Below are 23676 nucleotides of genomic sequence, written 5' to 3' on the forward strand. Positions count from 1 at the left end.
TGGAAACCAGGGCATGTCAAGAGAGCTGGGAACTGTAGATTGTTAAAGGTGCTAGGAACTGAAGTTCCGTCAGGGCTCTGGGAACTGTAGTTTAAGGGTCCTGAGAACTGCCGTTTGTTAAGGGCACCAGGAACTGCAGTTTCTTCTGGGCTCTGGGAACTGTAGTTTAAGGGTCCTGAGAACTGCCGTTTGTTAAGGGCGCCAGGAACTGCAGTTCCGTCAGGGCTCTGGGAACTGTAGTTTAAGGGTCCTGAGAACTGCCGTTTGTTAAGGGCGCCAGGAACTGCAGTTTCTTCAGGGCTCTGGGAACTGTAGTTTAAGGGTCCTGAGAACTGCCGTTTGTTAAGGGCGCCAGGAACTGCAGTTTCTTCAGGGCTCTGGGAACTGTAGTTTAAGGGTCCTGAGAACTGCCGTTTGTTAAGGGCGCCAGGAACTGCAGTTTCTTCAGGGCTCTGGGAACTGTAGTTTAAGGGTCCTGAGAACTGCCGTTTGTTAAGGGCGTCGGGAACCGCAGTTTCTCTGGGGCTCTGGAAGCCGCAGCGTGCCAAGGGAGCTGGGAACTGTAGTTTAAGCATTCTGAGAACTGCGTTTTGTTACAGGCGTCGGGAACTGCAGTTTCTCCGGGGCTCTGGGAATTGTAGTTTAAGTGTTCCGAGAACCGCAGTTTGTTAAGGGCGCCGGGAACTGCAGTTTCTCTGGGGCTCTGGAAGCCTCAGCGTGCCAAGGGTGCTGGGACCTGTAGCTCTCGGTCTGCGCGCGTTTGCTATTTTTAAGCGCATTCCCGCCGCCCAAAAGAAGCTTCACCTTGAGGACTAAAACCTTGTGCGCTGGAAATGAAGTTGCAAAACCCTTTCCCTCTCTCTCTCTCTCTCTCTTTTTGAATAATATTTATTAGAATTTCGAATAATACAGAAAATAAAAAGAAAAAAGAAAAACAAACAAACATTCATTGTATTCCACATTTTCAATACCTTCTTTCCAGAACTTCACCTCCCCTTCTTGTATTCCATGTCCAAATGTTTATCCAACAAGTTCTTATCCCAAAATTTTTAACCTTGATTTGTTATAGCAATTAGTTCAATTTATATATCAACTTTTAACTTATATACGTCGATCAATTAGCTTAAAGATTTTTTCCTGAGATCGACCCAGTTTCCCTTCCACGGATTCCCCACGTTTATACTAGTAACAACAAAATTAATTAAAAAAAAAGTAAGAGAAAAATAGACAGCCTTCGGATTTCCACAAAACCCTTTCCCTCTCTCGCGCACACGCTCCTTCGGCGAGGAGCGGAATTGCGCGACGTCCCCTCGATTCCCCGGATCCCAACCCCTCTCCGGTGTCCGGGCCCTGATTCAGAGGTTAGGAATTTGCATCTGATTGCTATTTTGTCATCCTATGATTTGTCTCCCCTGAGCTGAGCACGCCTTAGGCACCCAGCGACCCAGAGGAGGAGGAGGTGGTGGCAAGAAGGAGCCAGCCAGCCGCCGCAGCCGCAGCCACCATGGCCTCCTCGCTTGTAAAAGGAAACTTGCAGATGGGAGCGCGATAAAAGAAGCTGGCTGCGCTGAAATAAAACAAGGGAGGCGCAGCTTGCGCGGGCGCGCAGGGCAAGGGCAAACGGCGACGGATCAATAAGGACCGGTCTCTTGGAAAGGTGGTTTTCCCCCCCCTCCCTTTTCTTGGATCACTTGCTTGGGCGGAGGGCGTGCGTAATTTTATTATTTTAGCCTTTGGAAGGAAAAGAGAAAGGGAGAAAAATGAAGCTGCTCCAGCCGCCGCCTTTGCAGGGTAAGACCCTATTTTCTTTTGCAACTTGCTAAATAAGAATTTGCGAAGTGTGTGTGTGTGTGTGTGTGTGTGTGTGTGTGTGTGTGTTTTTCCCCCTCTCCCCCCCAGCCCCCTCCTCCGCCTCCAAAGCTGAGTTGTAGGGCGCCGTGCGTAAATACGCGCGGGCGCGTGTTTGGCCAAGTCGTGCCAACATTTATCTATTTGTATTTTTTTCCAAAAAAACGATACTTTCTCGCAATGGGTTCGGATGTTTATTTACCCAAGTTAAAATGTTTCTTAGCTTGTTGGCTAATAACTTCCTAAACGAAGCCCAAAACGTGTGTGTGCGTGCGTGGCTCTGGATACATTTTTGCCAAGCTTAAGTTGCAAGCGCGCAGTGATCGCGGAGCTGAACCCTACACAAGAGTAGACCCGCCGAAGTTAGGCTTTTACTAAAGGGGGTCTGAGAAACGGGAGGCGAGCGTGCATTAAAAGATCGGCCAAGATCATGCGATATTTTAATTAATACTGTATTGGTTTGTATATATATATATATTTTAAAAAAATGAAAGTGTAGCTTTGCTTGGAAGGGACTTTGAGTGTGGAAGCTCTAATGGAGCTACGCCCCCCCAAATATTGTTCCTTAAGACTGTCCCTGTGGCTGGCTTTTTGGTTTTAAGAAAAGCACATTTCACATCAAATTTATCTGATGTGATTAAGCTGGGGGAAGGGAGGCGTCACACACACACACACACACTCCTAAACCTCTCCTGTCCACCCCACCCCCTTCTGGGCACAATTATTTTAGACAGTTTCCTTTCCTATGCAGAGTTTAGGCCCAATATGCTGCTATTACTATTATTAGCTTTGCAATGGCCATGGGGGATAATTTGCAGAAAATGTGCGGCTTGCTATGTGTGCTTTTTTAAAAGATCTATTTGCAAAAGGTTTGCATACGTGCAAATTATATATATATATATATGTACAGGTTTGTATCCTTCCTCTGTTAATGTTGTTTTTTTTTATACGTAGTGGCCTCTCTCCCTCCACACACAAGCTATTTTAAACTCTTGGGTGAGGGGGAAATTAAATGTACATACTGGATTATTCTAAAGGCCTCGGTGGCTGATTCACACACCCCTCTCTGATAAGAGCATGACTCTCTTTATTTTTAAAACAACACAAACCACCACAACCTTCTCAGCTTTAACCAACTCTTTATTTTCAAAACCGATCAGCCGCTCCCTCTCTTTTCTTCTCTGAAATGATCTTTATCACCTAGAATATCCTAGAGTTGAAAAGTTTCCTCAAAGGACACCCGGCCTAAACTTGCCAAGACAGGAAGTCGGCGGTTAGCACTATTTGGGCACCCTCGTTTTTTTAAATAACAGAGAAGCGGGCAGATCCCAAAAGCAGTGGTTTTATTTATTTTTTTAATATGTAAAAAGTTGGGGCGTTCTCCTGCGTGAGTCTCTGTTCTCAGGGGGGCGACTCCTCCTTGGAAGGAGACGATTCCTTCTTGGAGGAGGCGAGGAGCGGCTGTGTCTTGAGCTGGGGAGGTCGGCTTGCCCACAAAGGCTAGGAGCCACGTCCTTTGGCTCTGTGAATCATTCAGAGGGGCGACAGGGACCCTCCCCTTCCCGTTTGATTATCCTTACCTATTTCTTGGGGGTGAGGAGGTCCTTTGGCTCTGTGAATCATTCAGAGGGGCGACAGAGACCCTCTCCTTCCCGTTTAATTATCCTCACCTATTTCTTGGGGGTGAGGAGGTCCTTTGGCTCTGTGAATCATTCAGAGGGGCGACAGAGACCCTCTCCTTCCCGTTTAATTATCCTCACCTATTTCTTGGGGGTGAGGAGGTCCTTTGGCTCTGTGAATCATTCAGAGGGGCGACAGAGACCCTCTCCTTCCCGTTTAATTATCCTCACCTATTTCTTGGGAGTTAGGAGGTCCTTTGGCTCTTTGAATCATTCAGAGGGGCGACAGAGACCCTCTCCTTCCCATTTAATTATCCTCACCTATTTATTGGGGGTGAGGAGGTCCTTTGGCTCTGTGAATCATTCAGAGAGGCAGCAGGGAACCTCTCCTTCCCATTTGATTATCACCTATTTGTTGGGGTGAGGAGTTTTTGGAGTTAAAAGTGTTCCAGCCAAGGAGTCAATTGGCTGTTGTCGTGTGTATGTGTGTGTGTGTGTGTTGGTGTTGCAGAGACTTAAACAACGATTCTGGCCACTCTAAATGGGTTCCATACACCAACCGTGCAGGATAAAGCTATTAATGGTGACTTCTGTTCTCATTCCTCTGTCCGCGGCAATAAATGCCTCTGACTGTCAGCTGCTAGAAATCGGTCACGGGGTTTTCGCCATTTGAGAGCAAAATGCTGGAATTGGGGGTCCAACAGCTACACCATGGGCCGGCAAACTAAGGCCCAGGGGCCGGATCCGGCCCAATCGCCTTCTAAATCCGGCCCGCGGACGGTCCGGGAACCAGCGTGTTTTTACATGAGTAGAATGTGTCCTTTTATTTCAAATGCATCTCCAGGTTATTTGTGGGTCCTGCCTGGTGTTTTTACGTGAGTAGAATGTGTGCTTTTATTTCAAATGCGTCTCTGGGTTATTTGTGGGGCATAGGAATTCGTTCACCTCCCCCAAATATAGTCCGCCCCCCCACAAGGTCTGAGGGACAGTGGACCGGCCCCCTGCTGAAAAAGTTTGCTGACCCCTGAGCTAGACTCTTCCGATGCCCTTCTGAGGCAGGAAACTTTGAGATAATTTGTGTGTGTGTGTGTGTTGTGTGGCTCGCCACAGTGTAGAATAAACAGAGTCCCCCACTGCCAACTAGTAGATATCTCTGTGGCCATGGGGAGTGCAGTCTCTTATCTACATACAGTGGTACCTCGGGTTACATACGCTTCAGGTTACATACGCTTCAGGTTACAGACTCCGCCAACCCAGAAATAGTGCTTCAGCTTAAGAACTTTGCTTCAGGATGAGAACAGAAATCGTGCTCCGGCGGCGCGGCAGCAGCGGGAGGCCCCATTAGCTAAAGTGGTGCTTCAGGTTAAGAGCAGTTTCAGGTTAAGTACGGACCTCCGGAACGAATTAAGTACTTAACCAGAGGTACCACTGTATTAAGACAGATGAAATGCACATTTTTAAAAGTGGCGAATGGGACTTCGTCCAACCCCAATTATCCTTTTCGTATTTCTCCATAGGGGCGACTCTTAGTTGCTTGCTTCGGTGACGGAGTTTAAAGGTGACCCTCTAACTAGTTTGCGGAGCCCCACCTCTCCGGTCCTGGGTTTATTGGTCACGCAAAGGTGTGAGGGAATGTTGAAACTGCCCCTGGGTGTGTGTTCTTTTTCTTTCTTTCCTGGGGGAATCTCAGTTAGGCAATGATTTACAACGTTATTAGAGGTCCGGGGAAATATATTAAAAAGTCACCCGCAAGGTCGCGCAACACCCCCCCTCCCCGCTCTGCAAATTCTCACATCGTCGCCCGTCTAATCCAACAATTGGACAGATGGATGTTTGCAGAGAAAAGACCTTGAAGTGTCAGTTAGAGACATTTGCATGTGGACCTGAGCAGGGAAGCAAACTCCCGTCTCTGGGCCCGTTTCTTAAACCGGCTCGTGGCCGAAGCTAAAATTAAACAAACCACTTACAGGGACTTTCTGTGCGCCATGCAGCTCTCGAATGGTACACTTCCGTCCGAGCCAGGAAGTAAAATCTTCCTCCCTGCGTGCAATCGTCTCCTCTTAACTGACTCTTAAAACTGAGTTGGTCCCACAAGTCGGTGCAGAATCGGCAGGGGAGACCCGCCATTTCGACAGTGAAAACATCTCCTCTGTCCAGAGAATGCACTCTGCGCATGGAAGCGCATGGCTGCCTGTTTTATCTTAGGCAGGGAAACCAAAATGCTTGTTTACAAAGCTATTGTGCTGCCAACCTTACTGTATGCTTGTGAAACACGGACCACTTATAAACGCCATCTCCAACTCCTCGAAAGATTCCATCAACGGTGTCTCCGAAAAATGTTACACATCACTTGGGAAGACAGGCGAACTAATATCAGTGTACTGGAAGATGCAAAGATCACCAGTGTCGAAGCGATGATTCTTCAACATCATCTTTGCTGGACTGGTCATGTTGTGTGATCGTATTCCAAAGCGACTACTCTATTCCAAACTTAAAAATGGAAAGCGTAATGCTGGTGGTCAACAAAGGAGGTTTAAAGATTCTCTCAAGGCAAATCTAAAAAAAGTAGTATAAACACTGACAACTGGGAAACACTGGCCTGTGAGCGCTCCAGTTGGAGAACAGCCTTGACCAAAGGTGTCCTGGGCTTTGAAGACACTCGAACTCAGGACGCAAGGGAGAAACGTGCTAAGAGGAAGGCACGCTTGGCAAATCCTCACCGGGATCAACTCCTGCCCAGAAACCAATGTCCCCACTGTGGAAGGACGTGGGGATCCAGAATTGGCCTCCACAGTCACTTACGGACTCATTGTTAAAACCGTGTTTGTGGAAGACAATCTTACTCGGCTACGAGGGATCGCCAAAGATGTGCAACCCTCCTTATGTTCGCCGCCACTGTGGGGTGGCCGGCACCAAATATGGAAGGGACCAAATTGGAAGGGACCCACAGAGCTATCTAGTCCAGCCCCCTTGTAGTGCAGGAGATACAGTTGTTTTCTACAAGGGGCCCTCTTTGCACTTTAAAATACCGGCGTAGAGAAAGAGGACAGAGAAGAGTTTTCCTGCCTCTCTCCTAACACCAGAATTTGTGGCCGCCCGATAAAGCTGATAAAGATTCAGGAAGGGTTTCTTTGCGGAGTTAAACTGTGGAACTGCCTGCCACTGGAGGCAGGGGCAAGGCCGCCAACCTGGAGGTTTGGGCCGATGAATGGAGCAGGAGAAGGCTGGCTTGGCTTTGTGCGGACAGTTTGAGACATGTGCCGATCTTAGCGCATCTCTCCCGTCCTGTTTTCCGGCCTGAATTCCATTTACGAACCCCGATCTCAAAGTGACGTGTTTTTTTAGGGGTCCGTCAACGGGATTTGCTCGGAAGATCTCAAAAGCGATTTGTTTCTGAATCGGGAGAATCCTGTGCCCGTTGAACCGATTTTTATTTAGCTTTAGTTGAAAGCTGGGAGAGAGAGATGGTCTCTTGCAGACCACAGTCTTCCCAGATGTCTTATAACTTATTTCGCACTGTTGGGGCTTAACATCTGGACTCTGCTGGAAAAGCGGAAACGCCTGTAGGGTTTTTTCTTTTTTTGTAAGCTAGCAAGGGGCTTCTGTGAGTTCCCCTTTGTCTGTCAGCTCTGCCTCCTACAAGATCATTAAAGAATTAATGTCTTTAGCACGCGGGGTGGTTTAGGTTCCTACTGAGCCAACTCAACCATTCTTCAAATTCTCTCCTTCCCTTCCTCCTCCTCCTTTCTGAACTCAGCAGCTGGGGGGTTCCAGGTACAGAAGATTCGAGGGGACCTACGGGGTGCGAAATCTGCAGATTTTCTGTAATACTAAGAATACTTTTATTATTTATACCCCGCCCATCTGGCTGGTTTTCCCCAGCCGCTCTGGGTGGCTCCCAACAGAATATTAAAAACGCAATAAAGCATCAAACATTAAAAACTTCCCTAAGCAGGACTGCCTTCAGATGCCTTCTAAAAGTCAGATACAGTGGTACCTGGGTTACATACGCTTCAGGTTACAGACTCCGACTAACCCAGAAATAGTACCTCGGGTTAAGAACTTTGCTTCAGGATGAGAACAGAAATTGCACGGCGGCAGCAGGAGGCCCCATTAGCTAAAGTGGTGCTTCAGGTTAAAAACAGTTTCAGGTTAAGAACCGACCTCCGGAACGAATTAAGTACTTAACCCGAGGTGTCACTGTAGTTAATTGCATAATCAGCCGGTTTCTAGGGCCGAGCCGATGTAAGAGAAGCAAAAGGCAGGGGTTATGCACAAGTGCATTATTATTACAGTGGTACCTCGGGTTAAGAACTTAATTCGTTCTGGAGGTCCGTTCTTAACCTGAAACTTTTCTTAACCTGAGGTACCACTTTAGCTAATGGGGCCTCCCGTTGCTGCCACGCGATTTCTATTCTCATCTTGAAGCAAAGTTCTTAACCTGAGGTTCTATTTCTGGGTTAGAGGAGTCTGTAACCTGAAGCGTCTGTAACCCGAGGTATGACTGTACCTATTGACCATTAGGTCCAGTCGTGGCCGACTCTGGGGTTGCGGCGCTCATCTCGCTTTACTGGCCGAAGGAGTCGGCGTTCAGCTTCCGGGTCGTGTGGCCAGCAGGACTAAGCCGCTTCTGGAGAACCAGAGCAGCGCACGGAAATGCTGTTTACCTTCCCACCGGAGTGGTACCTATTGATCTACTTGCACTTTGACGTGCTTTCGAACTGCTAGGTTGGCAGGAGCAGGGACTGAGCAATGGGAGCTCACCCCGTCATTGCGGGGATTCGAACCGCCGACCTTCTGATCGGCAAGTCCTAGGCTCTGTGGTTTAACCCACGGCGCCACCAGCGTCCCGAGGTACCACTGTATCATCATCATCATTTACTATTTTTGGCACCCGTCTGTCTCTAGAGACAATGGAGTTCGCCTCCGGGGGTGAAGCCAAAGCGCTGTGTGAGCAGCCCCAAAGTGATCTCCCCAAGGCGCAAGCCTGGGCCGTGTGTCTGGGGATCCTAGCCTGCAAGTGCAATTGCCACAACTGCCTTGGGTTGGGTGGGATTGCCAGCAGCTGATATTTGGGAAGGTAGACTGCCCCTGACACTGGAAGTTCAGCCACTGGGAAGCGACTCTTCCCGATCTCAGTTCCCAGCTGCTGGGTATTTTTTCCAGAGGCGTCGCTAACCTTCCCTGATACGAGTTAAGAAGGGCGGAAAGCTCGAAGCGCCTTCGCGAGGCTCCGTCAATGAAAGCTGTTGGCTGCGGTCAATGGAGAGGCGGGGCAGCTTCCGATTGGCCGCAGCGCCCTCTGACATCAGAAAGGTTCGTGGTCGCCTTCCGTGGCAGTTGTGCGAGAGAGGAGGAGGTGTGTGGCCATGTTTTTTCTTGCGCGCGGGATCAAAACTGGTTCGTATTCATAGCCGATTCACTTGGCAGAGTCTACCCAATGCTTTTATCTGTTCTGAAAATCTACAGGCTGCATATATATATCTATATATCTGTATAACTATCTATCTATCATCTATCATCTATCATCTATCATCTATCATCTATCATCTATCTATCCATCTATCTATCTATCTATCTATCCATCTATCTATCCATCCATCTATCATCTATCATCTATCTATCTATCCATCCATCCATCCATCTATCCATCTATATATATATATGGACCTCTGACCATTAGGTCCAGTCTCAGACGACTCTGGGGTTGCGGCGCTCATCTCGCTTTACTGGCCGAGGGAGCCAGCGTTTATCCTCAGACAGTTTTTCCGGCTCATGTGGCCATCATGACTAAGCCGCTTCTGGCGAACCAGAGCAGCGCACGGAAACGCCGTTTCCCTTCCCGCCGGAGTGGTACCTATTTATCTACTTTAACTTTGACGTGCTTTCGAACTGCTAGGTGGGCAGGAGCAGGGACCGAACAACGGGAACTCACCCCGTCATTGCGGGGATTTGAACCGCCGACCTTCTGATCGGCAAGCCCTAGGCTCTGTGATTTAACCCACAGCACCACCCGTGTGTGTGTGTGTGTATGTGTGTGTGTGTGTGTGTGTGTGTGTATATATATATATATATATATATATATATATATATATATATATATATATATGAACATAGGTATCCAATGCTGTGAGACCCGTCAAAATGGCCTCGGCTAACGCAGGTGCCCATTAAATTCAATGGGTCCTCCTCTGAGTAACTCTCTTATTATAGGGTGTGCCATAAGATGCGCTTTGTCAATGCGCTCAGAAATCGAGTGAGACGGGGCCGTCGTGTGTCTGGGAATGCTCAAACCTAGCTGGAAATAGGTATTTTTTCCCCAGGGCTGAGTGTCTCGCCTTCAGGTTTATAATTTGGGTTTTTAATCCTTTGAGAGCCCAGCTAGCGATGGCCAGCGAGTGGCCGCTGAGAAAAAGATTCTCCCTTCCCCTTTTAATTTGCCGAATGCCCTTCTATAACCCTGTGGCGGACAGTTCCTGAATCTGTTTCACGAAGAGAGCGGCTGTCCTGGCGACATATTTTTTATCTCTCTGTGCCTCTAATGACTCTCTTCCTCACGTGAAAAGACCGTTTTGTTTTCGGTGAAAAGACCGTTTTGTTTTCGGTTTCGGGGGAAAGCCGGGTAAGGGGAGGTCATGACCATAGCTATCAGCTTACAGATTTTGGAAATAAGGGACCTATTTATCTACTTACCTATTTATCTACTTGCACTGGTGTGCTTTCGAACTGGTAGGTTGGCAGGAGCAGGGACCGAGCAACGGGAGCTCACCCAATCATCGCGGGGATTCGAACCGCCAACCTTCTGATCGGCAAGTCCTAGGCTCTGTGCTTTAACCCACAGCGCCACCCGCGTCCCTTGTACCTATATAAGATATCTTTAAAAACACACACCTTTCCTCTTCCTGGTGAGGAACATCATCTCAAAAAAAACGAGGTTGCTGGAGACTGTCCCTGAGACTTTCCTCTTTCCAAAGAGGAAACCATCCAGGATATTTGAAAATATGGTCCCTTGGTTTGGTCGCCTATGGCGAGTAGCAACGGGTTTCCAGGGGACCCCAGAGCAGAATTATGTGTCTGTGTTTGGTTTGCCAGCTGCCCTCTGGGATAGATATTAGGAGAGAGTGCAGGTTAAAAAAAGCATTCCTTGAGATCCGGCAACTTGAATCTGGACTCACCAGCTGGACCGGTTGCTTAATGGCTGTTGCCTCTTGAAACCTGTTTTACGCAGAAGCTGAGAAGCGACTGGCGTTTTATGACTGGCGTGGGTCCAGTTGTGACCACATGGAGATTTCGGGTTGCCGTTTTGGCGACCTGTCTGCCTTCTCCAGCTTCCCTAAGTAGCTCAGCCAGAAGACATTATTCACTGCATTTTATATCCTGTGTGAGTGCCTGGAGGCGGTTGGAGGATGGATGGCGGCTAACAGATTGAGATTGAATCCTGACAAGGCAGAAGGACTGTTTTTGGGGGACAGGGGGCAGGCAGGTGTGGAGGACTCCCTGGTCCTGAATGGGGTCACTGTGCCCCTGAAGGACCAGGTACGCGGCCTGGGGGTCATTTTGGACTCACAGCTGTCCATGGAGGCTCAGGTCAATTCTGTGTCCAGGGCAGCTCCATCTGGGACGCAGGATGAGACCCTCCCTGCCTGCGGACTGTCTTCCCAGAGTGGTGCATGCTCTAGTTATCTCTTGCTTGGGCTACTGCCATGCGCTTCTACCTTTGAAGGTGACCCGGAAACCGCAACTAATCCAGAATTTGGCAGCTAGGCTGGTGACTGGGAGCGGCCACCGAAACCATATAACACCCATCTTGAAAGACCTACACTGGCTCCCAGTACGTTTCCGAGCACAATTCAAAGTGTTGGGGCTGACCTTGAAAGCCCTAAATGGCCCAGTATTCCTGAAGGAGCGCCTCCACCCCCATCATCCAGCCCGGACATCGGGGTCCAGCTCCGAGGGCCTTCTGGCGTTTCCCTCCCTGCGAGAAGCGAGGTTACAGGGAACCAGGCAGAGGGCCTTCTCGGTGGTGGCACCCTCCCTGTGGAATGCCCTCCCATCAGATGTCAAGGAAATAAGCAGCTATCTTATTTTTAAAAGACATTAAAAAATAAAATTAAAAACACGATATAAAACACCAAACATTAAAAGCTTCCCTAAACAGGGCTGCCTTCAGATGTCTTCTAAAAGGTCTTTATCTCCTTGACATCTGATGGGCGCCACCACCAAGAAGGCCATTTGGCGATTAGCTTTTATATCTATCTTGATATCTATTTGTCTATCTATCTATCTAGGGACACGGGTGGCGCTGTGGGTTAAACCACAGAGCCTAGGACTTGCCGATCAGAAGGTCAGCAGTTCGAATCCCCGCAATGGCGGGGTGAGCTCCCGTTGCTCGGTCCCTGCTCCTGCCCACCTAGCAGTTCGAAAGCACGTCAGAGTACAAGTAGATCAATAGGTACCGCTCCGGCGGGAAGGTAAACAGTGTTTCCGTGCGCTGCTCTGGTTCCCCAGAAGCGGCTTAGTTCTGCTGGCCACATGACCCAGAAGCTGTACGCCGGCTCCCTCGGCCCATAAAGCGAGATGAGCGCCACAACCCCAGAGCCGGCCACGACTGGACCTAATGGTCAAAGGTCCCTTTACCTTTACTCTATCTATCATCTATCTATCTATCTATCTATCTATCTATCTATCTAGATTGAAAGGTCAGATTCTGCTAACTTCAAACGGCGACTGGAGTCGCCCCGTCTGTCTGTCCCTTCCTGCCCAAGCTGAACCTCCCCTTCCTTCCCTTTTGTTAATAACGAAAAGAAAAAAATTATCCCTCCCCTCCCTCTCTCTTTCCTTCCTCTTTTTGTGCGAATATGTCGAGGTCTGCTCTGGGTGTGTTCGTTCCATAACCCAACGAAGCGGCTGTAAATCAAGTTTCTAGTCCCTGTCGCTTGGAGAGGGGGAAACGAAGTCAGTTTTCTAGTCCTCATTGTGCTAACGTGCCTATTTTATTTTCTCTCTCTCTCCCCACCTCCCCTGTTCTTCCAGGCAGCGCTTTCCCTGACGCCTAGATGACGCAGAAGAGGCCCCGGCCTCGAAGCACGCCTCTCGAACCCAACACCCCCTTCGGGAAAGCCCCCGGGAGCACCGCAGGACCGCCCCGCCGGCGCGGTTCGGGGCGGCTGGGAAGCGGAGGGACCCCACGGCGAGGGATGGCGGCTGGCCTCTGAAGCCCCTGCCCTGCGAGGAACCGTTTGGCACCCGAACCCCTTTCCCACAGCCGCGAGGACCGCTGGGGCAGAAGGGCCCCTCGACGGCGTCCCCCACGGCGTTGCCTCCGCCCGGACGCTGCCCTCCGGCGCCCCCGTTGCAGGGCGAGGGCTCCTCGGTGGCGGCTCCCGCCAGGCCCGCCGCCGGCCGGGCCATGAAGCTTCAGGCGGTGATGGAGAACCTGCAGCGGCAACAGAGAGCCCGCCTTCAGCAGGAAATGGAGTCGCGCCAGCCTCCGCCGGCCGATCCGCCGGGCGCGCTTCCTGCCGCGGCAGCGATGGCCTTCTCCCGCAGCCGTAGCCAGGAGCCGGCCGCCGAGGAGGCAGGGGAACCGGAGAGCGCCCGGATCCAGCGGGCGCAGATGGCGGCGCTGGCGGCCATGCGGGAGGCGGCTGCCGGCCTGAGCCAGTCGTCGAGCCCCGGCCCGTCGGAGGCCAGCCGTGGCTCGGCGGAGGAGGAGGAAGAGGAGGAGGAGGACGAGGAAGACGACGGAGGGGTGTTCCCGCGGGAAACGGTCTCCGAAGACGAGGAGATGTGAGTATTGGCCTTTATCCCGGAGCGATGAGGACCGGCTGTGCCGGATTTACGTACAGTGGTACCTCAGGTTACGTACTTAATTCGTTCCGGAGGTCCGTTCTTAACCTGAAACTGTTCTTAACCTGAAGCTCCACTTTAGCTAATGGGGCCTCCCGCTGCCGCCGCGCCGAGGGAGCACAATTTCTGTTCTCATCCTGAAGCAAAGTTCTTAACCTGAAGCACTATTTTCTGGGTTAGCGGAGTCTGTAACCTGAAGTGTATGTAACCCGAGGTACCGCTGTATAAGCTAAACAAGCTGTAGCTTAGGGCCCCGCTCTCTTAAAAAATTTAATGGGAAAAGAAAACTGGATGTTCATTTCCAAAATATAAGATAAAAAACAAATGAAATAAGACCTACATCTAGGAACAGCGTTTTGTGTTGCGTAGGCTCCTAGGATGTAAGTCATGGGCCTCGCCTGCTAGCCTGCTCCCCAAAATATTACTGGTTAGATACCGTATCTTTCGCTCTATAAGACGCACCAGACCACAAGACGCACCTAGTTTTTGGAGGAGGAAAACAGGAAAAAAAATATTCTGAATCTCAGAAGCCAGAACAGCAAGAAGGGATCGCTGCGCAGCGAAAGCAGCAATCCCTCTTGCTGTTCTGGCTTCTGGGATAGCTGCGCAGCCTGCATTCGCTCCATAAGACGCAGACACATTTCCCCTTACTTTTTAGGAGGGAAAAGGTGAGTCTTCTAGAGCAAAAAATACGGTACCTATTAGGTCCATCGAACGTGCTCCGTTTTGAGTGTTACGCTGAAGTCTTTCTGTTTTTGCTATTTATTTTGCATTTTTGTAGCTCTTTGTGTGTGTGTGTGTGTGTGACTGCGTGGAACCCAGTCCAGCCACTGATTGCTTTTGTGACTGCAGTACATCGTTTATTGCTTTCATTATACGCACCGACGGTCTCGTTAGATAGCAAAATTCACGTCAAATTGCTGTTTTGGGGGTTGTTTTTAAAAGTCCGGGACGGACCGGTCCGTTTTGCATTGCGTTCTATGGGAAAGCAGCGCGCCTCGGTTTTGGAACGCTTTGGTTTTGGAACGGACTGCCGGGGCGGATGAAAGTTTGGGAACCAAGGTACCGCTGTACCTTTGCGCGCTCCAAAGATCCCGGCGGCAACTCTGGTTAGGGCTGGCTCCGCAAGAGGCAGCGTCCTATGAAGCCAGCCGAAAACAATGAGGACTACAGCCTTACTTGATGCTTTGATAAAGGGCTGCAGTTTCAGTGGCTGAGCACCAGCTTTTGGGAGCAGGAGGCCTCGGGTTCAGTCCCCAACAGTAGGGCCGGGAACTCTTTCCCGGCGGCCTCCAACCCTGGAGAGCCTCTGCCAGCCAGAGCGGGCGTGATGGGTGGTTTAGAACGAGGCACTTCCGAGCCCCACTGAATACACGTAATAAACAGGCCTGGCCGCAGAGAATCTCCCCTCCTCACCGCAATAAAAAGAATTGCGAAACTGTTATTACAGCGGTTCTCCACCTGTGGGTCCCCAGATGTTGTCGGACTACAACTCCCATCATCCCTGAGTCCTGGCCTTGCTAGCTAAGGGTGATGGGAGTTGTAGTTTAACAACATCTGGGGATGTTGAGAAAGGCTGCCTTAAGCTCAGCTTACATCAGGCTTCCTCAACCAGATGTTTTTGGCCTACAAGTCCCATGATCCCTTGCTAGCAGGACCAGTGGTCAGGGATGATGGGAGTTGTAGTCTCGAAACATCTGGAGGGCCGAGGTTGAGGAAGCCTGGCTTATGCAGACTCTATGGAAGAGCTTCCACTCTGTCCTCTTAGCTCAGCGGTTCTCAACCTGTGGGTCCCCAGATGTTGATGGACTACAACTCCCATCATCCCTGAGCTCTGGCCTTGCTAGCTAGGGGTGATGGGAGTTGTAGTCCAACAACATCTGGGGACCCGCAGGTGGAGAACTGCTGAGCTAAGAGGGGAAGCTCTTCCATAGAGTCTGCATAAGCCGTAGGCCCTCCAGATGTTCTGAGACTACAATTCCCATCATCCCTGACCGCTGGTCCTGCTAGCAAGGGATCATGGGAGTTGTAGTCCGACAACATCTGGGGACCCACAGGTTGAGAAAGGCTTACACCAGGCTTCCTCAACCTCGCCCCTCCAGATGTTTTTGGCCTACAACTCCCATGATCCCTTGCTAGCAGGACCAGCGGTCAGGGATGATGGGAGTTGTAGTCTCGGAACATCTGGAGGACCTACGGCTTATGCAGACTCTATGGAAGAGCTTCCCCTCTGTCCTCTTAGCTCAGCGGTTCTCAACCTGTGGCTCCCCAGATGTTGTCGGACTACAACTCCCATCATCCCTGAGCTCTGGCCTAGCTAGCTAGGGGTGATGGGAGTTGTAGTCCAACAACATCTGGGGACCCACAGGTTGAGAAAAGCCGGTTTAAAAGGTGAATAACCTGCCGTTTGCTTCTGGGGGAGAAAGATAGGGGAGGGAACAAAATAAGCTTATTTTATTTTTATTAATTTATTAAGTGTTTCTCTAAAGGAGAGAAGAAGAAATGTTTTAAAAAAGACTCAGATTGGGTAATTTAATAAAGCACCTTGCAATGTTTCTTGTTCCCCAGCTTGGGAAAATAGCAAAGAGAGTTCGTATCCTTGGGAAATAACTTGAAAAATCAGTTTCCCCGACTGGCCTCCTGTTTCTCTGCCGCTTCCTTGCCCCACCCTGATCTGCTTGGGGTCAGGAGACAATAAAAACAGGGAGGAGAGACCAGTTTGGCAGGTTCTCTGCCCCCCCCCCTCACTGCCACCCCCTTAAATGCCCGGAGAGCTTTCGATTTAAGTTCCTGATCCCTCTCTGAAAAATTTCCAGCTGTTTTGAAAGCGGCTGAGTCTTCCGAAGTTTGGAGAGATTTCCCCTCCCCTTGAAAAAATCCAAGCAACAACTAAGTGTTTATTATTATTATTATTATTATTATTATTATTATTATTATTAATATTAATCATCATAGCTGTCAACGTTTCCCTTTTTTAAAGGGAAATTCCCTTAGATGTATTAGAAATAGTTCAATTATTTGTGGGGCACAGGAATTCGTCCATTATTTTATCCCCCCCCCCAAATATAGTCTGCCCCCCCCACAAGGTCTGAGGGAAAGGGGACCGGCCCCCGGCTGAAAAAGGTTTGCTGACAGCCTGGTCTACACAGACCGGCAACAGCTCTCCCGGCCATTAAAAAAACGACCTTTCGCCTTTACAAGTTTCTGGTCCTCAAGGTTGCAATGAAGTCGATTTTAAGCGCAGGACGCGGCCTGCGACCTTCTGAAGAAACCCAGCCTGATGGGCGGGGTATAAATAATAAGACGATTGTTATTATTAGGCGTTTCAAGCTACGGAAGGTTCCTACCAAACTTTTCGAAGAGACTGAGATAGATAGATAGATAGATAGATAGATGATAGATAGATAGAGATAGATAGATAGATAGATAGATAGATAGATAGATAGATAGATAGATAGATAGATAGATAGATATAAAAGCTAATCACCAAATGGCCTTCTTGGTGGTGGCGCCCATCAGATGTCAAACAGGTAAAGACCTTTTAGAAGACATCTGAAGGCAGCCCTGTTTAGGGAAGCTTTTAATGTTTAGTAGGTTATTGTATTTTAGTGTTTGTTGGAAGCTGCCCAGCGTGGCTGGGGAAACCCAGCCAGATCAGCGTGGTATAAATAAATTATTATTATTATTATTATTATTACCGCTAAAAAGCACTCTGCACGGGCCCAGGGGCTCTGCAAAACCTGCGTTTTCCTAGGGCTGCTTTCTCCGACTCGCACCGCCAGATTGTTGGCGGGCTGCGATGGGTAGGGTGTAAATAAATTATTATTATTATTATTATTATTAAGACCATTCAACAGAGCTAGACGTTCCTTCGGCCCCCTGACCTCTTCCTCTTTCCGGACCCCCCCAGGAAAGCCAAATGGGCCGACGAGGAATTCGACGAAGACCTTGGCGAGGAGGAAGAGGACGATTACGACGAAGACGAGGAGATGGCGGAGGAGGAAGGGGTCCCCATGTCCGGGGAGGCTGCCCGCTCGAGCCCCGGCCCCCCGCTTCTCCGCAAGCAGCTGCCCACCTTGCCCTACAGAGGGGAGACGTCCAGGCTGGCCGGGGGTCCCGAGAGACTTTCGGCCTCGCTACCCCACCTGTCGCAGGTGCAGACCCAACCCCTGGACCACGGCGACTGGACCTACGAGGAACAGTTTAAGCAGGTAAGTTTCCGCGGGAAACTCTCTTTTTTTCCCTTCCAGGTTTCGGGGGGCTTTGGCTGGGGAGGGCGGGATACTGCCAAAATCGACCTCTCTTTCAAATCGGAACCAGTGAAGGCGGTGAAGATCCTGTGTGAGTGCCTGGAGGCGGTTGGAGGATGGATGGCGGCTAACGGATTGAGGTTGAATCCTGACAAGACAGAAGGACTGTTTTTGGGGGACGGCAGTGGGCAGGTGTGGAGGACTCCCTGGTCCTGAATGGGGTGACTGTGCCCCCGAAGGACCAGGTGCGCAGCCTGGGAGTCATTCTGGACTCACAGCTGTCCATGGAGGCGCAGTTCAGTTCTGTGTCCAGGGCAGCTCCATCTGGTACGCAGGATGAGACCCTCCCTGCCCGCAGACTGTCTGGCCAGAGTAGTGCATGCTCTGGTTGTCTCCCGCTTGGACTACTGCAATGCGCTCTTCGTGGGGCTACCTTTGAAGGTGACCCGGAAACTACAACTAATCCAGAATGTGGCAGCCAGACTGGGGACTGGGAGCGGCCGCCGAGACCATATAACACTGGTCTTGAAAGACCTCCATTGGCTCCCAGTACGTTTCTGAGCACAATTCAAAGTGTTGGTGCTGACCTTGAAAGCCCTAAATGGCCCAGTATCCCTGAAGGAGTGTCTCCACCCCGGACACCGGGGTCCATCTCCTGAGGGCCTTCTGGTGGTTCCCTCGCTGCGAGAAGTCAAGTTACAGGGAACCAGGCACAGGGCCTTCTCAGTGGTGGCGCCCTCCCTGTGGATCGCCCTCCCACCAGATGTCAAAGAGAAAAACAACTTCCAGACTTTTAGAAGACATCTAAAGGCAGCCCTGTTTAGGGAAGCTTTTAATGTTTAACAGGTTATTGTATTTTAGTGTTTTGTTGGAAGCCGCCCAGAGTGGCTGGGGAAGCTCAGCCAGATGGGTGGGTTATAAATAATAAATTATTATTATTATTATTATTATTATTATTATTATTATTATTATTATTGCTGAAAAGCACTCTGCACGGGCCCAGGGGCTCTGCAAAACCTGCGTTTTCCGAGGGCTGCTTTCTCCGATTCGCACCCCCAGATTGTCTGCGGGCTGCGATGTGGGAACTACAAATCCCGCTGGCTGGGAACGATGGGATTTGCAACCCAGTTTTTATAAAGGTTTGGGGCTTGAAGGGAGATTGTCGAAATCTGAAAAGGCTTCTTCGGCCTCTCCTCCCTTTGTGTGGCTTTGGCTAAGGCTGTGTGTGTGTTTATGACAAAGATAAGCCGAATTTTTCCATTTGAAATTCAGCCGTGTCAAAGTCCGCAAGAGTGGGGGGCGGGGGGGAGAGAGAATCTTGCTAGTCTGGAAATATTTATCCCCTGGCAAAACGGACCGGCGTCAGCCAGACTTTCCTGGGTGCCGCATTAAAAAAACAACAACGCCACGGTTTTTTGGAACAGGCTCGTCCGGGTTTTGCCTCGACCCGCAACTTTGCTTTATTGTGTGCTGAAGTTTAAATAGACAGCGTTCTTGCGTTTCCTTAAAGTCCCCTTTTCTAATTTCAGCCAGCAAACATATAGCAAAAATAAATAGCAAAAATATAGGGATTGGCTTCCGTATTTTATTTTATAAAGAATGCGTTTTGGGTCGCTTTGAACGGCGTCCGGAGAAAAGAGAGTTCTCCGCGGCCGATAGCTTGCTGATGTGGGGAAGCGCATTGTGTGATCCGAAAGCCTGCTGCGCCGACGAAGTGCTCTGTGCAGCCTGAAAGCTTGCTGAAATAAAAACCGGGGTATTTCCCCCACGATGCCAGAACGCACACAAGGTATTAAGAGCATAAGAAAAGCTGGGCATTATAAGATGGGGCTTTTCTTGACGTTCTTGATACGGCGCATGTGTTTCCGGCGTCCTGGGGTGTGTGTTTAAATACCCCACGTTTTCATGTTTAGCAAGCTTTCGGATCGCACACAGCTCTTCTTCGGCGTAGCGGGCTTTCGGATCGCACTGGGCGCTGCTTCTTCGGATATTGGGTCGCAGCGAGCTCTCTCCTTCCCTGCGGGTTTGAATTTCGAATCCGCCGAGGTGCGTGGCTGATCGGCGCTTCCTGCGAAGAGCAAGCTTCGCAGCATAACTGCACGCTGCGCGGAGAAGTTTGCATTTCGACAAATGTTCGTCGCATAGCTGGAATTGCAGCCTGCAAGGCATCCGGTTATCTGCGTGAATCTTCTTTCTTTCTTTCTTTCTTTCTTTCTTTCTTTCTTTCTCTCTCTCTCTCTCTCTCTCTCTCTCTCTCTCTCTCTCTCTCTCTTTCTCTCTTTCTCTCTTTCTCCCTCTCTCTTTCTCCCTCTCCCTCTCTCTCTTTCTCTCTCTCTCTTTCTCTCTCTCTCTCTCTCTCCCCTTTCTCTCTCTCTCTCTCTCTCTTTCTTTTTATTTCTCTCTTTCTTTCTCCCTCTCTTTCTACCTCTCTCTCTCTTTCTCTCTCTCTCCTTTCTTTCTTTCTCTCATTCTCTCTCTTTCTTTCTTTCTTTCTTTCTCCCTCTCTCTCTCTTTCTCCTGTTTTTTTTTTTTTTTTTTTGCCGGCAATTATTGCAAGAGATGTCGTTTGCAACAGAAACCAGAGAGAGAGAGAGAGGAAGAGAAAGCAGTAATTTAGCGGCCCCGACCTCCCCCCACCCCAAAATCTACTCTTTTTTTCATTCTTCTTTTTTTGTGGAGAAAGAAAACCTTCCTTTCTTTCCGGCAGGCTCTCTCTCGCTCCTTGTTTGATCAGCCCGGTCTGGGTATTGAATCAGGGAAGCTGTAGAGTTAAGAGAAGGAAATCGCTCTCTTTGCGAGGGCCTTCTCCCTAGAGGACCGGCCTTCCTTTGATGTCCGAGTTGTAAATACATTGGGAATTTGGGGGGAGAAGAATCAGCGGCAAACCAAACAGAAGCAGATGGGATCCAGATGGGACGAGAGAGAGAGAGAGAGAAAGAGATGTTTTTTATTATTATTATTATTATTATTATTATTATTATTATTATTATTATTATTATTATTAGCAAAGTGGCAGGAGTAGTTTGAAAACAAGCGCTTCATCGTTTCAGGAGAAAATTGCTTGCTTCTGTATATCCTCCTGATTCCATACATTGGATTTTGTTTTTTAAGGTTTCATTCTCAGATCAGGGCTGATTTGAGGACCTTGGAGGTGGGAGAGGTTCCCTGTCGCCTCTCTCGGCGAGTCTCTGCTGTGCAAGGAGACAAGCTTTCCCCCCCTGCTGATGGCGGGCGAGTTTTTGCCCTGTATTTCCCTGTGTGTGTGTGTGTCTGTGTGTGTGTGGCTGGGTTGCTGATTGCTTCCGGTGCAGAGAGGCTCCCCACTGTGTCTCTGGATGAGTCCCCGGCAGCCTCGCGCTAAGCCGGAGCGTCAGACCTAGCTCAGTAACGTCCGGCAGTGGCTATTTGGAGTCTCCGGCCATCCCCAGTCGAGCCTTGGAGGGCGGAGGGCGATTCTAGCCACCCTCCTTGGGAGAGTCTGCCCGCTGTATCTCTGTATGACTTAATCACGCTGAAGATTGTTGTTGTTGAGTCGTTTAGTTGTGTCCGCCTCTTCGTGACCCCCTGGACCAGAGCACGCCAGGCACTCCTGTCTTCCATTGCCTCCCGCAGTTTGGTCAAACTCATGTTCGTAGCTTGGAGAACACTGTCCCACCACCTCGTCCTCCGTCGTCCCCTTCTCCTTGCGCCCTCCATCTTTCCCAACATCAGGGTCTTTTCCAGGGAGTCTTCTCTTCTCATGGCCAGTCTTGGAGCCTCAGCTTCAGGATCTGTCCTTCCAGTGAGCACTCAGGGCTGGTTTCCTTCCGAATGGAGAGGTTTGATCTTCTTGCAGTCCATGGGACTCTCAAGAGTCTCCTCCAGCACCATAATTCAAAAGCATCCATTCTTCGGCGACCAGCCTTCTTTATGGTCCAGCTACCCCAGAGCTAGGGACGCGGGTGGCGCTGTGGGTTAAACCACAGAGCCTAGGACTTGCCGATCAGAAGGTTGGCGGTTCGAATCCCCGCAATGACGGGGTGAGCTCCCGTTGCTCGGTCCCTGCTCCTGCCAACCTAGCAGTTCGAAAGCACCTCAAAGTACAAGTAGATAAATAGGTACCGCTCCGGCGGGAAGGTAAATGGCGTTTCCGTGTGCTGCTCTGGTTCGCCAGAAGCGGCTCAGTCCTGCTGGCCACATGACCCGGAAGCTGTACGCCGAATCCCTCGGCCAGTAAAGCGAGATGAGCGCCGCAACCCCAGAGCCGTCCACGACTGGACCTAATGGTCAGGGGCCCCGTCACCTTTACCCAAGAGCTAAACTTGCGCGGATGTCGACCCTTTATTTTCCCTTTCGGCTTGGAAACTTTGGGGCGGTTCTGTTTGGCTCTTGTCGGCCTCCTAAGTCGCTGCCTCCAGGAATTGAGACTTTGCGGGGAAAGAGAGTTAGAGATAGCGGGCAGCATGGCAGGGTGTGTCCGAGATAAGGGGTTGCAAGCCCACTTAATTCCCTGGGTGGGGCGGACTTGGCCGGGTAAGCCAGGCCAGACGCCCTGGATTTTCGGCTGCGGGTTCCGCAGGTTGGAGCGGTCCCGAATTCGAAAATCTTGGCCGTGTGTTGTTGTTTTTCCCCTGTGCCGATGACGCAGTGCTGGTTAAAGGCAGGGGATGCGTCCGTTGGGGCCCCACCCAAAATTTCTGGGACTCTCAGCTATCTATGGTCGCCTTTTTTATTTTAAATTGCATTTGAACCTGTATTTTAAATTGGGTTCCCCCCCCATTATGATTTTACTGTAATTTTACTCCCGCAAAGCACCCCTGGATCGGATTATTTAGGTTCCCCAGGCACTGTGAGCACAATTTTGAGCTTCTCTTCACTGCCCTAGGAGCTAGAAGTCTGCTCCTTATCAACTAAACATTAATTAACTACACAGCATCTAACTCAGGGGTCAGCAAAATTTTTCAGCAGGGGGCCGGTCCACTGTCCCTCAGACCTTGTGGGGGGCCGGACTATACTTTGGGGTGGAAAATGAACGAATTCCTATGCCCCACAAATAACCCAGAGATGCATTTTAAATAAAAGCTCACATTCTACTTGTGTAAAAACACGCTGATTCCCAGACCGTCCGCGGGCCGGATTGAGAAGGCGATTGGGCCGGATCCTGCCCACGGGCCTTAGTTTGCCTAAAGGTAAAGGTAAAGGTAAAGGGACCCCTGACCATTAGGTCCAGTCGTGACCGACTCTGGGGTTGCGGCGCTCATCTCGCTTTACTGGCCGAGAGAGCCGGTGTACAGCTTCCGGGTCATGTGGCCAGCAGGACTAAGCCGCTTCTGGCGAACCTGAGCAGCGCACGGAAACGCCGTTTACCTTCCCGCCAGAGCAGTACCTATTTATCTACTTGCACTTTGACGTGCTTCCGAACTGTTAGGTTAGCAGGAGCAGGGACCGAGCAACGGGAGCTCACCCCGTCATTGCGGGGATTCGAACCGCCGACCTTCTGATCGGCAAGTCCTAGGCTCTGTGGTTTAACCCACAGCACCACCCGCGTCCCTTTCTTAGTTTGCCTACCCATGGTTAAAGGAGCACGACATCGCCGAGGTTCTAACCCCGGTCAGGACTCTCTGTCTACGCACGCTGGGTTGCAGCAACCGCCGGCTCAGCCTCTGCCCCTCCTTGGAGCCGTGCTTTGGGGTTAAGAAGTCACCCGGCTGCGCCACTGCCAAGTCCTCCTTCGTGGGACGGCCCCGGAGGTGGCGGCGGTAGCGCTTTGGCAAGCCCTGGCTTGCCGGCTCCTCCAAGAGCGCCGTTCTGTTTACATTCCTGCGTTCCTCCTCCTCCTCTCCCTCGGGCCTCTCGCTGCCAAGGTTGCGGCCGACCAGCTGAGCTTGGAGAGCGTTCAGAGCTGAGTCGTCTTCTCCTTGGAGCGGGGCCAAGTGGGACTCCCAGCCAAGCGCTTGAATGCTGGCCTGGATCCAGAGGCGAGCGCTCGCTGCTCCGCCCCGTATCGGGGAAAGGCAATCCCCAAAGCCGGCTTTTCCCTTTCGCAAACGCACAAAGTCTCATTGCTCAGACGGGTGTTGTTATTGAGTGGTTTAGCCGTGTCCGCCTCTTTGTGACCCCCTGGACCAGAG

General features: G+C 50.4%; 1 protein-coding gene across 2 annotated transcripts in view; it reads left to right on the plus strand.

Annotated features, from left to right (window-relative positions):
* The first annotated feature begins 1327 nt into the window (after positions 1-1327).
* The window catches only part of ARID3A (AT-rich interaction domain 3A), a 60294-nt gene continuing 37945 nt past the window's right edge, over positions 1328-23676 (plus strand). The window contains exons 1-3 of one of the 2 annotated variants that reach the window (XM_028713375.2): positions 1328-1791; positions 12501-13256; positions 17227-17527. In XM_028713375.2, coding sequence (XP_028569208.2) covers positions 12877-13256; positions 17227-17527 — 681 coding nt within the window. In that variant the 5' untranslated portion in view covers positions 1328-1791; positions 12501-12876. The remainder of the gene's footprint in view (positions 1792-12500; positions 13257-17226; positions 17528-23676) is intronic. The other variant, XM_028713376.2, reaches the window with a different exon arrangement.

The sequence above is a fragment of the Podarcis muralis genome, chromosome 18 (genome assembly GCF_964188315.1).
Source record: "Podarcis muralis chromosome 18, rPodMur119.hap1.1, whole genome shotgun sequence".
Lineage (NCBI taxonomy): Eukaryota > Metazoa > Chordata > Lepidosauria > Squamata > Lacertidae > Podarcis > Podarcis muralis.